Genomic DNA, 14,730 nt, shown 5'->3' with positions numbered 1-14,730 from the left:
AGAATTGACAGTCTGCAATCCTGCTAAAAGCTGCTTCCCATGTCGCACAACATGCATCCTGCGCCATCTCAGAGCAATTGCCACTGATTTACAGATTTTACTCAGCCAGCTTATCTGAAGGAGGCATTTTCCTTTTGCCCTTCTCCTTAAAAAGTATTTAAAAAGTGACTCAAAGTCTGCCTCCTCTCTCATCACTTCATTAATTCCCCATCATTCCTTTACATCCTTCATATAATGCATGTAATCGGCACCTCTGTCAACACCAAACTGTGGGAAATGGGGGTTCGCGGGGCTGTCCGTGTTTTCAGTGGTCTTTTCTCAGAGTTTGCGCAAGGTTGGCGTAAAATGAGTATGGCTGCCTTTTGTTTCTCTGCTGGCTCTGACCTCAATTATGTTCTCTCTTCTGTACAACACAAAAATGCTGTTGGCTTTTAATGGGCGGCTCTAATGGAGAACTGCTGCTGTGGGTTAATGATGCCTACATTACAGACCTCTGTGAGGAACAGTGAGGGCTTTTCATCTCCAATAGTACCTCAACCCATGCTGGTGACAATGTCAGGGACTCCATAGTTTTTCTAACAAGTGTTGCAAAACAACTGCAAGTATATAGCTTATTAGCACTCAAGTAATGTGGCTGTGTGACTACAGTAGTGATGTTTCACCTCAAAGAGCATAACCAGAGAGCGGAATAGTGTGTAGATTAAAAGGCTACAGTCAAAAACAGGAAATTAAATAGGATATAGGCTAATAGAGCTATTTAAGTCTTCAACTACGGTAGACGTGGCTACTGTGCTATTCATTTAGACTTAGACTCTTTGCTAATTAGTACTTTGCTGGAGTACTTTGAGTCCTAATTAGGTGGTAGCTTATTCAGTTCGCCTGAACCCGACTAGTTCTTCCCGTCACGTATGTGAAGTTTTATTAGTTGGCTTTTTCAAACGTTAGACACCTGGTGCCCTTTAGAGCTAAACCTTCAGTCACACAATGTTGGCCCAGACTACACCAACCTTAGGGGGTAATTTATATTGCAGTGCCCTGATAAAAACACCTGTGTATCTGCTCATCACAATAGGGTTCTGGATGGCGCTAGATTCTTAACTTAACTAAGGTTCAACAGTTTCAGCAGTTGGCACAGTTTAGCACGGCTACAGTGATCCATACTCTATACCAGTACCGACACAACACAAAACAGCCTTGAGCAGCATGGTCCAGATATCAATCTGTTTTAACAGACGCATCATTCTTATACAGATCCTAGATGAAAACGGCATTGTTGATCGTCAGTAGCCTATTTTGTTTCCATAGCACATTAGCAAAATGTTTATTTTCTTAATTAAGAAACACAAGTAAAGCACAAACAATCAAAATTTAACAACAAAACATATATTTTTTTTTTAAATAAATAAAACGATTAGTTCGAGAAGGAAGCAATTAGCTTATTTAATCCTGCCCCATGTTTCAGAAAATAATATTAGTACAACTTGCAATATATGCAAATATGCAATTACCGCACATACTCTCTCAGGTCTTATAATAACTTACAACAAAACAACAATACTTTTAAAATACAATTCCATTCCTAGGTCTATTCATTTCTGTATTGTTCCAATAATGTTTTCTTTAATCTATTTTTGAATTGAATGATATTATGACTCAGTTTGATATTATTGTTCAGTCCATTCCATAAGGTGACCCCACAACACGAAACACTCATGCTTTTAACAGTAGTTCGCACAATAGGTTGTTTGAACACACAATGTCCTCTTAAATGATATCTCCCGTCTCTTTCATGAAACATCACACGTATATTACAAGGCAAGCTATTTTCTTTAACTTTAAACATAAATTGCGCAGTTTTGAATGTAACAATGTCCATAAATTTCAATAATTGTGAATTTAAAAACAGATGATTGGTATGCTCATAAAACCCAATGTGGTTTATTATCCTAATTGCTCTTTTTTGCAATGTTTATTTTTTTTTGTAAATTACTTTTATAGGTATTTCCCCAAACTTCCACACAATACAGCATCTATGGTAAAATAAGTGTGCAGTATAGAGTATGTAATGTATGTCAGTTCAAGATATATTTGGTTTTGCTCAGTATACCAATACTCCTGGCCATCTTCATGAACAGATATTTTATATGTGGCTTCCAGCAGAGTTTATGGTCAAGTATAACCCCCAGAAATTTATTTTCATAGACTCTTTCAATTGATTCATTATCAATTACTATTTTAACATCAATATTAATAGTACGGATTCCAAATATCATGAATTTAGTTTTATTCAAATTTAAGGATAAATTATTTTAATCAAACCAGCATTTTAATTTATTCATTTCATTAGTGACCATTTCCATCATCTGCTGTAAGTTATGCCCACATCCAAAAATATTTGTATCATCTGCAAAAATAGTAAACTTTAGCTCATTTGATAATTTACACATGTCATTTAAGTATAGGATAAACAATTTTGGGCCTAAAACTGAGTTATTAAGGCTCACAGACCGGTGATTACCCATTTGGTTTTTATCCAATTGAAGGCCACATCTCTTATGCCATACCTTTTTAATTTTTTTAACAGAATTTTGTGGTCAACAGTATCAAAAGCTTTTTTCAGGTCAATAAAAATCCCCACTGCAAAGTTTTTATTTTCAATACAATTTGTTAATCTTTCAGCTATGTCGATAAGTGTCATAGATGTTGATCTGCCGCTTCTAATTCCATACTGGCTGTCCATTAGTATATTGTTTCTGTTAATTAAATTATCTAGCCTTTTGACAAATAATTTTTCAAGTATTTTTGAGAATTGAGAAAGCATTTTATTTACTTCATTTTAGCATAATATTTAAAGGGTAACTAAACCCCTGGTCAGAGCCTGACTCCACCCACTGACAATATTAAAATGTATGGAAAAGTGGGCAGAGCCCAGCGGAGGGGGGCGTACACCTGAGATGCATCTCTTTGTATGGAACAATGGCTGCGTCACGAACCACCGCAACCACCAATAGGAAAATTCAACTGCAGTAGCCACCGTTCAACCTGAAGAGGGCAGCACTCAGACGTTTTTAAAACATATATTGTAGAATTAAAACACTTTAAACCCAAATGTCAAAAAAATTACTGGAATCAATGAACAGCATTTTTGAAGCTCCATTCTTACAGATCATTAACTAAAAAAAGTTGTTTTAGTGTTTAGTTACCCTTTAATGACATTAATAACACTAAAAACAATACAATTACTAAATATCATTAATATCGATAATAATATAACTAAAATGATATAGGCCTAATAACAGTCTTTAGTTCACGAGCACAGCAGAACTCTGCCATCTTTGAAAATCAAAAGAAGCTTCAAACACTTATTTAACAAGAAATATTTTTCTAATTTTTCTACTGTCACTAATGTAAGTCCACAAGAGAAATATTAAGCCAGTAAATTAAGATAGTTGCTATACCGATATATCCATCGTCGCCTCTGAGAGAATGCGGCGTTAATGCAGCGACAGATGCTGAAAGCTCAGTCCGTTTCTACTTTTCACTTTCAGTTAATGAGCACGTTTACATGCACGTTCTTAACCTAATTATGTTGAATAAACTGACAATGCATGTGGTCATGTAAATGAATTAACCTGTTTTTCTTTATCGGAGTCAAGTCATAAGTTTAAGTATAAACCGATCGACTCAGCTAGATTCTCCTGGCATTTAAAACACATTAACCCGCGTTCTTTGGGCTTATTGAAGTGCGTATTTGTGAAGTGCATCCAGACAGAGAGAGCACTGGTAGGAGGACATATATCGCAAACTCCGACTATTTCTTGACCCAATAAATTATTAAAATGTGTTCTCATCTCGAGCAGAAGTACAGTCAAAATGCTGCATCTGTAACGCCATTAAAGGATAATGGGTGTCCGTAAATTTCCCGCTGACATGTTGAAATACTCTGAGTCGGATACAAAAATGATTAGGATCTTTTTTTACCTCACCATACCGGGAAATAACCTGATCTAGCCTATTTATAAACACTTTTGCTAGCAAAATAGAAAAAGATTATTGTATACAAAACAAAGTAATAAAACAAGCAAATGAATGAGTAAATAAGCAAGTTAATAAACAAATAAGTAAGCCCCGCCCCCCTCACGATAATATCGTGCATCACCGATCTCACAGGCTGACGATAGGACGATATGAAAATGGAGCATATCGCCCAACACTAGTGCCCGAGGACTGAGAAGATGCCGGTGTGATGGAGGGCCGAGGTGTACCTGAAGGGAAGGAGGAGAGTGCTGCACCAGTAGGGGTGGAGGAAGCTGAAGATCCGCAAATCCGTGGTGGAGGTAGTGTGATGACTGACCAAGGGGGAGCCGGTGGGATGAGGGAACCCGGTGAAGCCGTAAGGCCGAGGGTGTCTGGTGAAGGAGGGAGGAGCTAAGACGAAACCGAAAGGGTCGACGAGCCGAGAAGGAGCAAGGTGATCAGAGGCCGGAGGCGGAGCCACATGGCGGAGCCACATGATCGACTCGCTCAGGCGCTGATGGTGGTTGCTTTACCAGAATTGTGGCTTGTCTTTAAATGACCCATGAACATCAGAGTCAAAGGCAATTCACCTTTACCCTTGTGACTGTAAACCATTAAGGGCTATCTAGAAAAAGCTTTGTAGTCCAGATCTTCAGTACATGCCTAGCAAAACTCCTGGTGACATGGCATTTACGACTCGAGGGAACGGATTGGGTAAAAAAAAAAAAAAAACACAATAGCAAAGCAAAAAAAGCAAAAAAAAAAAAGCAAAAAAAAAAAAAAGAAAAAATAAAGCAAAAAGCAAAGCAAAGCAAAACAAATAAAAAAACAGCTATTAAGAAACACAATCAGATAACACAACTACAGCTTTGGGTCACTCATTAACAGACTCTTGGTATCCATAACCTCACTTCTGATGACATCTCTCCAGGGTAGTGGGCATAATTTATAACCGACAGCTTAAAATGGATGTCATGTAGGTGCCACCCAGCTCTTACTAAAGTAGCTCCTGGTGAAATGTTGCCATCCTTTGATCCAGAGCCAGTTTGTGTCGTACATGCATATCTCATCATTTCCAGATCACTGAGCCTATCCAAGTTATTAAGTCCTCTCAAGCAAATAGCCCGGGTGACTCATGGCGAGGGACATTTACTCCTGCACCGAACAGCCGATCTCTCCTCTTACAGCCACTGTAACACCATAACTCAAGAGCTGTTTATAAAAGACAACCAAACTGTAGACGTTTTTGCCAGCTTGTTGAGTGGTGGCTAAGCTGATTGCACCTCTTTCTCACTAATAGAGCAGAGCGAGAGAAAAAAAAAAGGGAAAAAAGCCAAGTGTTCGAACAAGGCAAGCAATATTTAATACCCGATTAATTTCATGGATGTCGAGGCAGACAAAAATAGTGCCGATTGTCACAATTACTCTAAGACATGCATTTATGTTAAGATTGTGTCACGATCATTAGCCAGACTCATGTGTTAAGCGGTGTACAATGAACTAATGAATGATTCAGTGCGCAGAACAGCTCACACGCTAAAATTCATGAATTAGTGTTCAAATGACTAAAAGAAAATGATGCCAAGTTAGTGAATATCTGCATGATTGTAGAGTGCTTTCCATATAAGCAATTTACTTGCACATCTACATATATATTGTACTGATGCAAGTTGTGTTTTATGAATAGTGAATACTGAATTCTGGGCGCTTCAGTATGATAAAATGTAAATTAGGAGTAATAGCCATAGAGGTCAAAGGCAGACACTGAAGAACAATGACTAAAATGACTGAAGACTGAAATGGAGAGCTATGAAAGTGTTGTCACTCAAGTCTTACCTGGTCCCATGGACAGATGATCCCACCATAGAACATAAAGAGGTAACCCATGGCAACCAGACAGCCCCAGATGAGCAGGGAAAAAAGGCGTAGAAGCTTTTTGAAGACTGACTCGATGCAGACTAGGATGAAGATGGCGAGAAAAATGGCCAGAGTTGTGGGCACAGTCATGATGAAGGCCATGTGGTCCTCCATTTTCTGTGGAAACATAATGACAGTCCATGGCTCATTCACTCATGCATTCATTAGCTGATAAAGAATAGAACATTTTATTGAGATATGCCTAAAAAGAACAGATTAAAAAAAGACAAGGTACAGTCCACTCGCACATTTACAGCAGGATTCAATTCAAACAACTGAAAGATTTTTCTGATTCAATGCCAAAATAGTGAAACAGACTAACTGTGACCCTAACCGTAGGCTCTCGACCTCTTATGTTAGCCCAAACTTTTCCATTAACCTAATGGTTCTGTCAGAGTGTGATAGTAGTTTTTTTTACTGTTGAATTATTAATTAATATGGACAATTAACATTTGAAAAAATATTTGCACTCAAACTGCTATCGGAATACGGTTATTTGAAAATGCTCATAAAATGTTATCAAATGATGAATGCACATTAAATACAACATGAAACAACATTTGCAACCCATTTCACTTCCATGATGTGTCATATTTTTGAGTTAAACAGGATATGGAATTAAATTTTTTTTGGCAGGACTTGATTTTATCAACTCAGAATTGGTTTATATATTAGGTGGGCATTTCATAAAAGTAGTAGTCAAGCTCCCTCCAGGGAGCTGAAACCAGATTGAGTTTAACTTGAGAATCAGATCAGTCCAACTTGAATTAATCATTCAGACAGATTTTGTGAACCAGATGGACTGATTCATTTAAATGAAAACTCATACAGTAAGTACCACTTTTATGGACTCTAAACTATTGGATCTGCCCAGAGTCACTCTGGATCTGCCATAACCAGTCGCTAACCAGCCCTTCCAGGAAAACGCAGAGTTTTTTTGTGATTGTTGCGGGCAAAAATCATTGATTATGCGGCCTGTTTTCTTTAAAAATGCGATGGAATATGCGGGATATTTATGCAATTTTATGCGATGAAATTGCGGGAACTTGCAAAAACTGCGGTTTGATGAAAAAGACAAAAAAAGTGATTCCCCCAACACCCTGTTCTCTAGGCTACTACCTTAATGTAAAGAGTAATTTCTTATTACTTCCTTTGATAAGCAAGCATACTACATCATAGAAAGTGCTGGGAATATTTAATTTCTCATCTTGTTTTATTTCAGACTGTAACGAGTGTAAATAAGGTGTGGCCCCTTTAAGAGCTGCGCACTCCCTGTTGAACTGTCTGCAGTGTTATATTGTATGTGCGCCTCGAACACCCCATGTGTGCAGGTAATTTCTGTTAGATGCTACTTATTTTATCTTTGCGTCATTTGCGTCACTTCATAACGTTCCCATGGAAACAGGGGGAAATGGCTGCTCTTGTGTGAAGCAAACGCAACATTTTTCAACTTTCTGCTAAGATATACGTATGTGACTTTTTTTGCAACGAAAATGCAAGGATTATGAAATCATGCAAGCCCCGCATATTTTGCACGGAAATCGGCAATTTATGCGGCGAAAGTGCGGCGTATTTGAAAAAATGCGGCCCCCGCATGAATATGCGGACTTTGGCTGATTATGCATTGAATTCAGCGATCGGACTGGCTAACATTTGGTCATGACGTATGCCTAGTGTTCGCCTTAGCCAACTCATTCACCACTAACAGAGCAAGCTGAAAAATCAAACTATTCCCGAACCCCGTGTCCACCAACAAAACTAAGCAAAGATTGTTCTTGCTCGGGCTTTAACTTCTTGATATTCGGCAGCGTTGCCAACGGATCGAATGGCTTCCCTCACATCTTTCTCCGCTGCCATTACTGAACTTCAACTTAAAATAACGCACAACATCACGTCATCGTTTTCAGCCACTCCTTCTGTTCGCTGATTGTTCCGGTAAAAAAATGATCGGAGAAAACCAAAGACTACAGCACAATCCCAGACTAGTACTGAAGGAAAATGAAAATTGAGCGGAAGTACGTAGGAGGGCGGAGCCAGGCTATATTGTCTCCCAACGTGAATGCAGTGATCTCGTCATTGCAACTCGATTTCTGCAAACCCACGAATGCTTTTTATCATAACTAACAGTACAAACATGATGTAAATAAAGAGATTCATTGTACAGTGTAGACAGCGTCATTGATTATAACGTGAGTTTTGATGAGAGTGCAGAACTCAGTCACTGTTAAACTCGCACTGTGTGATTGACAGCGCCAGTGATTATAAACAATTTTGAGATAAAGAATGTCTGACTGCTAGCCTAGAAATCTAGACGCACCCTAGCGGCAGCAAAAATTATTTTGCAGCAAAGTGTGGTCTAGCAACTCTCCGTTGGCATTCGAGCTGGAAAAACCAAACTCTGGTCAGGCCAATCACATCATGTATAGAGTTGGTGGGCGGGCTTAACATAATGACGGCAGAGTTGTGACGGTTCCGCGTGATTTCCATAGGTGATTTGAATTCCCTGCTACCACTTGAAAACAAAGAAGATGCTGCTGGCGAACAGCGGTCTTTCGAATCGGCTTTGGCCATGACTCTGGATGATTTGGAGTTAAGAGAACGTCACTTAAGTCATTCTTAAAAAAGGAAGATGTGTTCGAAGTTTTGACGACCGGATACGGCAAAAGTTTAATATATCAACTAGCTCTGCTGGTGGAAAAACGCATGGGACTCACTCAGCCACAGCCGTTCGTTGCTCTGGTTGGTTGTAGTGCTGTCCTATTGCATGCAGAGGGAATTTGAAAGACAACCGTTTATCCCGCCCCTCGGATTGAGGTATGCCAATTGGGAGTTCCCAGACCTAACATCTTGATGCAGGTCTGGCTTGACAGGCTATCTGACTGCAGATTACATGAATCATTACATATCAGAAATCCCTGATAACAGATTAGGCATAAGAATTAACACGGTTACTTAAATGTTGTGGCATTACTGTGGAGTCCATTTCCTGCAGCAAAAGTCTGCTTACAAAGTCTATGCCGAAATAGCGACTGATTTACCAAAGAATCCACAGTGAAACATACTGAACAAACACATAATGCTCTACTGAAACATTTGCATAGTTGAAAATAAAAAAAAACACTTTACTAGCATTATGACCCTTTGGAAGGTAATGTTATTATTAGTCCAGTAATCCTGTATCTCTCTTCTCTCCTCATCTCACTAATGCGCCAGTGAGTGGGACCAAGGATGTGATGATGTAGATGTAGGCATTGATCTGATTCTACAGAGGCAATCTTTCGTCGCACTATTGTCATAATGTGACCAAATTCTAAAAGAGTCATTTTCGGAGCTTGGTTTCAATAAAAGCTGTTTTTGGACTAACAAGGAAGTTTTGAGTTCTGAAACTTACAGGATGTTTTAATAGCACAATAACCTCTTCGATGTCAAAAGATCAATGGAAATTTGATTTCTCAGTTCATAGCCCTGTAAGTAGGGTCTAAGCTCCACTGCGGCTTCCTTGGGGTTTAGAGCCTGGGTGATGAGAGCTATTAGGCAAACAGCAATGTGTCCTGCTCTAGTTTGCCTCCCTTTCCTGAGTTAGGACAAGGATGTATGCTCCACTTTAGAGGAGTGGCAATACCAAAGGTTGCAGCCGGGGCAGGAATATAAGTGGTTACCCATTCTTGGTCTATACTGATCCATTGGTCTATTACTGAGGTTTTTAGCATCTTGCACCTTTGGTAGGCTGTTCAATAACCCCTTAGAGTAGATCAGGGTGAATGGAACTATGATGGGCTAATCACAAGAGTCCCTCGGGTATGTTTACCTCCAACTCTTGTTGGGTCTGTAAGAAAGGATGTATGCTCCCCTTTGGTGAGGTGCTTCTACAGGTCTCTCCAGATGATCAGTGTTACTGATGAGTAACACTGATGAGTAGTGGTGGATCGCCGATGCTATACCTCATTGTTATTGTAGCATTCTATAGTCAGCCATTAACTATAGTGAGTCCTGGAGAAGTGCCTTTTCTCAAGCCAGGATACGAGCTGTTCTCACCTAATTACTTTAGGGTCATTAAAATGGAGTAGAGGCTCCCCTGCGTAGGGTAGTACCGAAGGGTGTAGTTGGAAATGCTCTTTACGGTAGGCAGCTCCCTAAGAGCCTTGTCAAAATACTGGTACGATGTGCCTGGCTTAGCTGAGGCTATGTTGGTTATTTTCCCTTTAAAGCTCTGCTCTTGGGGCCATATAGGGCTGAGGTCTGCAAGGGAGTGTAACAGCCGGGACTTCCCTTGCTGTAGAGCATAGAAGCTTGTAGATCTTTCCTAGTATCAGGGTGGATTGGCTTAGGGAGTAGCGCCACCATATAAGCACATGGGATGTGCCCATGGGGTTGACACTGTTTTTCTCGGCTGAGAAATCCATAGAGTTCATTTATGCTATGCCCTCTATGTTGTGCATATTCACAGTCTAGTGAGTAGTGAGGCTGGCATTCCATCAGTATTGCGAAGTGAGTATTGGTTAATACCAAGACGCATTATCAAATTTCAATTTTGAAAAGTCGCTGCGTCTCGTAAATACACCTAAATAATAACAAATAACGAAACAACAATAACAAAATAATAAACATAAACCTAAATACATGGTGCTTGCCTGTGCGTCTTCTTCAGACAAAGGAGTTGTTATCGTGTAGCTCAGGTGCCCTTTTATACTCACAGGCACTCTAAGTGTGATGTCATGGACTGTCGTCTGCCAATGATTATGTTTTCATTTAAGTTTTTCATGTAGTATTTATATTTTTTTTCAGACTTTTTTCAAGTACCTGAGAAGATTTTTAATAGCTTTAGTTTTAATTAATAATAACAACGTGGCATGAGGTTAAATAAATGATGACAGAATGTTAATTTTTATAAAAGTATATATGGTCAATTTAATTTCATGCTGACTTTAAAGAGGCAAACAAAACCTGAATGAAATATTTGCATGTCACCACGACCTTTCATTAAGTCTTTTTCTACCTGTAGCTCTCGTCACCATTCAGTAGTTTTCTGTGCAGCTCAAAGTAACACACTTACAGACTGTTCATCAACAGCAGACAGAGACAGAAATAGACAGAGCTGTGGCAGGAGGATACAGTCAAAGGGGAGAATTTTAATAACTACATTATAGCTACAATTTCTATGCAGATTTATTGGAGATGTCTAATGACATATGCCATTGAGGTTTTATTTCGGTTTGAATTGACTTCATCCTCTGGCCATCATTAAAACTATTCTACTATTTTTTTTTCCCCAATTCAATTATGTTGTGTGTGTGTTTGGCTCATACTGGTACTGTAGATGTCAGTAATATGGTGTTGCACCATCGGTTCGGATGACTGTGTGTGTGTTTTGTGAATGATGAGAGAGCATTGAGCTGGCAAACTCGCTGTAATATAATGCCTGTACCACAGTATGACTCACCAGCCATTAGAGGAGACACCCCAGGGAGTACTACAAATTCAAGGGAACTCTGGCACGCAGATCGAATCTCAATGAACTCTCAGGGAACACACCCTTTATGTTTCCATTAACCACAGACAGACAGAGAAGTACTTTAATTTTTCATGAACAGAAATAACAAAACATTATAACTTGATTTTGAAATTGAAAAATAATTATTAATAATTTTCAAATAATTATTATTATTTATTTATTTTTTCAGTAAAATTGTGTTGAATATTGTGGAATAATGTGATTTTTTTTTTGCAGTTGCAAAGTATTAACTGGTAAATAAATCAAATAATCATTTTAATGTATTGCTCCGCTGTTGAGAAGGACATCTAGAGGCGAGTGAAAATCATTGAGTAATATAAAGTCACGCGTAGAAGATAGTTACTCGAAAAACAAAACAAAAATGAGTTTAAAACCACAACCAAGTGGATCAATGAAAAGAAAGCAAAAAAAGGACAAAGCAGCAAGAGAAGCTCAATTGCTGCAAAGGCTACCAACAATCTCCAGCTTTTTAAAAAATGCAAACACTGCTGATGCTAACAACAATGTTTCTGCTGCTTCAAGTGAAGATGGGGCAAGCACAACTGAAAAATGAACTAAGAAGAAAAATGTGTCAAGGACATCTGATTTCACTGTCTTTAATAGAGTGCCGAACTTATGACGTCAACTCGGAAGTTAGCGGCGCATGGGTTCCTTCGATCGAAAAGCTATGCATTTTCCCCATAGACTTTTGGAAAATCGCAAAAAATAAGATCGGTGTTCAACAAAGAGTTGTGACCCTTACACGTTTTGTCTATCCAGATAATCTTTACAAGTTAATCCAAAATGTATACATTTTGAAGCCTATATAAAGTTTAAAAAACCACAAGCAGACACAATAAAGTTAAAAAAAACACAAGCAGATTATAACTGGTGTGTTTTATGTCATAGATCAAAACATGAAAATATTTAGAGGCTTTGTGAACCACAGACCAAATTTTAGGCGATATAGCAAAAACCCATTAAAAAAACCCATAGACTTTAGGGCGAGGGAACCGGAAGTGCTAAAAAGCTAACTCACTTCCGCGTTTTGGCCTACAAAGTGACGTCAACTTCGGCACTCTATGGCCATTGAATGCGATCTTGTGAGGGAACTGGATTTTGATTATGTTGTGGAAGCGCTTTCTCTGAGGAAATCGAGAAAGATACCCCTCAGCTAAGGTAAATTTAAACCAACGTTTTTGTTCTAAGATAATGTTAAATGTGGTGAACCACAGTTACACATGAACTAATGTCTGATAAATGTAGAAATGTAAATTATTCATGGAATTTCCTCCTGTGATATGATTTGGAGAGGTCAGAAGCTTTTTTAGATATTGATAAGGTACTGGTGAGACATAAATAATCCAAATTTTTGTGTTAAAGTACAGATTATTGTGTGCATTCTCTCCTCGCGTATTAGTGCCATTATCAGGGCCGTACCCACTCAAACACAAGTGACCAGAAGACCAATCTAATCACAGTAGGCTTCAGGGCTTTATGTTCACAGAAGCGCGAGCCGAGTGCGAATTCCAGTGCAACGTGCTTCACGCTTCAGTTAACGAACATACAGTGCGAGATAAGAGGCAAAACAGCTGTTTTAAGATGGAAGTTTTAAGCGACCGACAGAAATAATCAGTTTGCAAAGACTTTATCAATCAAAGCTCAGCTTTGGGAAGGGAAGATATACAGGTCAAGATAAAGAGACTGAGAGAAGAAAGATAGAAGGAGATGAGAGGAAGAGCAGGTATTGCATACAATGCCCAGAATGAATTGATATGAATAAAAAAAAAAAGCCGCACAATGTGGTGAAGGGGACCTTTGAGACATCCGTGCCCAGAGCACATCATCACCATAATCCGTCCCTGGTTCTGGGTGGTTGTTACTACCCTAGGACAATAGAGTGCTGCAGGGATGACATATTTTTGTAGGCCAAAACCTGGAAAGGAGTTTTTAGCATGTCTGATTCCATCGTTATGAATTCAATGGGGTTTTGAATGGGTTTTTGTTTAAATGCCAAAAATAAAGTCGGTTGTGAACACAAGCTCAAGATATTTCACATTTTATTACAATATATGACATAAAATACATCAGTTAGACCGCCTTGTGATTTTCTTTTAAAACTTTTACTTGTCTTGAAAAAGGCGGTTGCTAACAAGTGGTTAAATGGGACTACAGAGGTTGACGGGGACATTAAACACCATCACTGTGATCAGGTAAACTCATCCACTCACTAGTCCACTTCTACAACATCACCGTGCTCTTGCAAACTGTAACTCAAAATTTCAGGGAAAATGTTTTTAAATAAAGACTGAAAGAGCTATAGTCATGTGACCGTGGCATTGTTTGTTTATAGGATTTTTCATGTTCAGCTTTTTAGGCCTACTTCTGGTGATTGTGTTTAGGCTTCAAAATTCATATAAGTTTTTTTCAATTATGAATACTATCATGATGCACAAAACTTTTTTTTCTTCTTTTCTTTTTGTGTGTTGTGGTGTTATGTGTTTGTTCTTGCTGATTGCATGGTTTACTGCTAGCTATGAAACAAAAAGCCCCTTGGGGATAATAAAGTTGACCTAACCTAAAAATACGTCATAACTGCAGCATGTTTCTTCGACTTACACTCTTATATCCCAGGTGTTGATTTTTATAAAGTTAAACTATTATAAACAAATTATAAACAAATAAATGATTATAAACACAATCATCTTTACATCACAGAATATTATTTGAGATGTGGTGGAAATGTTCAACATTTTTAAAAACAAAGCAAAGCAAAGACAAACAAAATGACAATTACAGAGAGGACAATTTTATTCTATGTTATTAATTGTATTTTAAGAGAGGTCTAGTCCCCAGGGCCAAAAGTGCCCATAGTATATAAAAACTCATATTCTATGTTGATTTTTGTTGTCCAGAATTTTTATTCATTTGATCTTGAGCCTGATTTCTTATAAAAATAATATCACACCCATCCTCAACAAATTATACTATCTCTATAGCATAAACAATACAAGTTACACTCCAAGGGTTAATATTTAGGGTTTGTTTAAATCCCTAACCCTCCAATATGCAATAAAATTGCTTGCCTTATCAAACACCACCAACAATGTGCACCCATCTGACATTCCCCTTCCTCTTTCCAGTACAATTATAATTAAACGACTACATCAAGGTACTGATTCACTGCAAACATGATTAGTCTTAAAATCCTTATTTTTAAGCCCATCCCCACAAGCCCCTCTACTCTCATCACTCTTTCATGCCTTGCAGCATGAATCAGACTTGGCTCCTATCAGTCTCTTTTA

The 14,730-nt window shown here is 38.4% G+C and overlaps 1 protein-coding gene across 2 annotated transcripts in view; it reads right to left on the bottom strand.

The window, feature by feature from the left end:
- Positions 1-14,730, bottom strand: part of adcy2b (adenylate cyclase 2b (brain)) — a 92,019-nt gene that overhangs the window by 52,305 nt on the left and 24,984 nt on the right. For both annotated transcript variants that reach the window (XM_077196424.1, XM_077196425.1), the window contains exon 2: positions 5,854-6,051. In XM_077196424.1, the coding sequence (XP_077052539.1) occupies positions 5,854-6,051 (198 nt within the window). The remainder of the gene's footprint in view (positions 1-5,853; positions 6,052-14,730) is intronic.

This window comes from Siphateles boraxobius, unplaced genomic scaffold (assembly GCF_051911475.1).
Source record: "Siphateles boraxobius isolate OS27281-9 unplaced genomic scaffold, OSU_SipBor_1 35, whole genome shotgun sequence".
NCBI lineage: Eukaryota > Metazoa > Chordata > Actinopteri > Cypriniformes > Leuciscidae > Siphateles > Siphateles boraxobius.
Note: the sequence above shows the minus strand (reverse complement) of the source record. Positions and strands in the feature narration are given on the sequence as shown.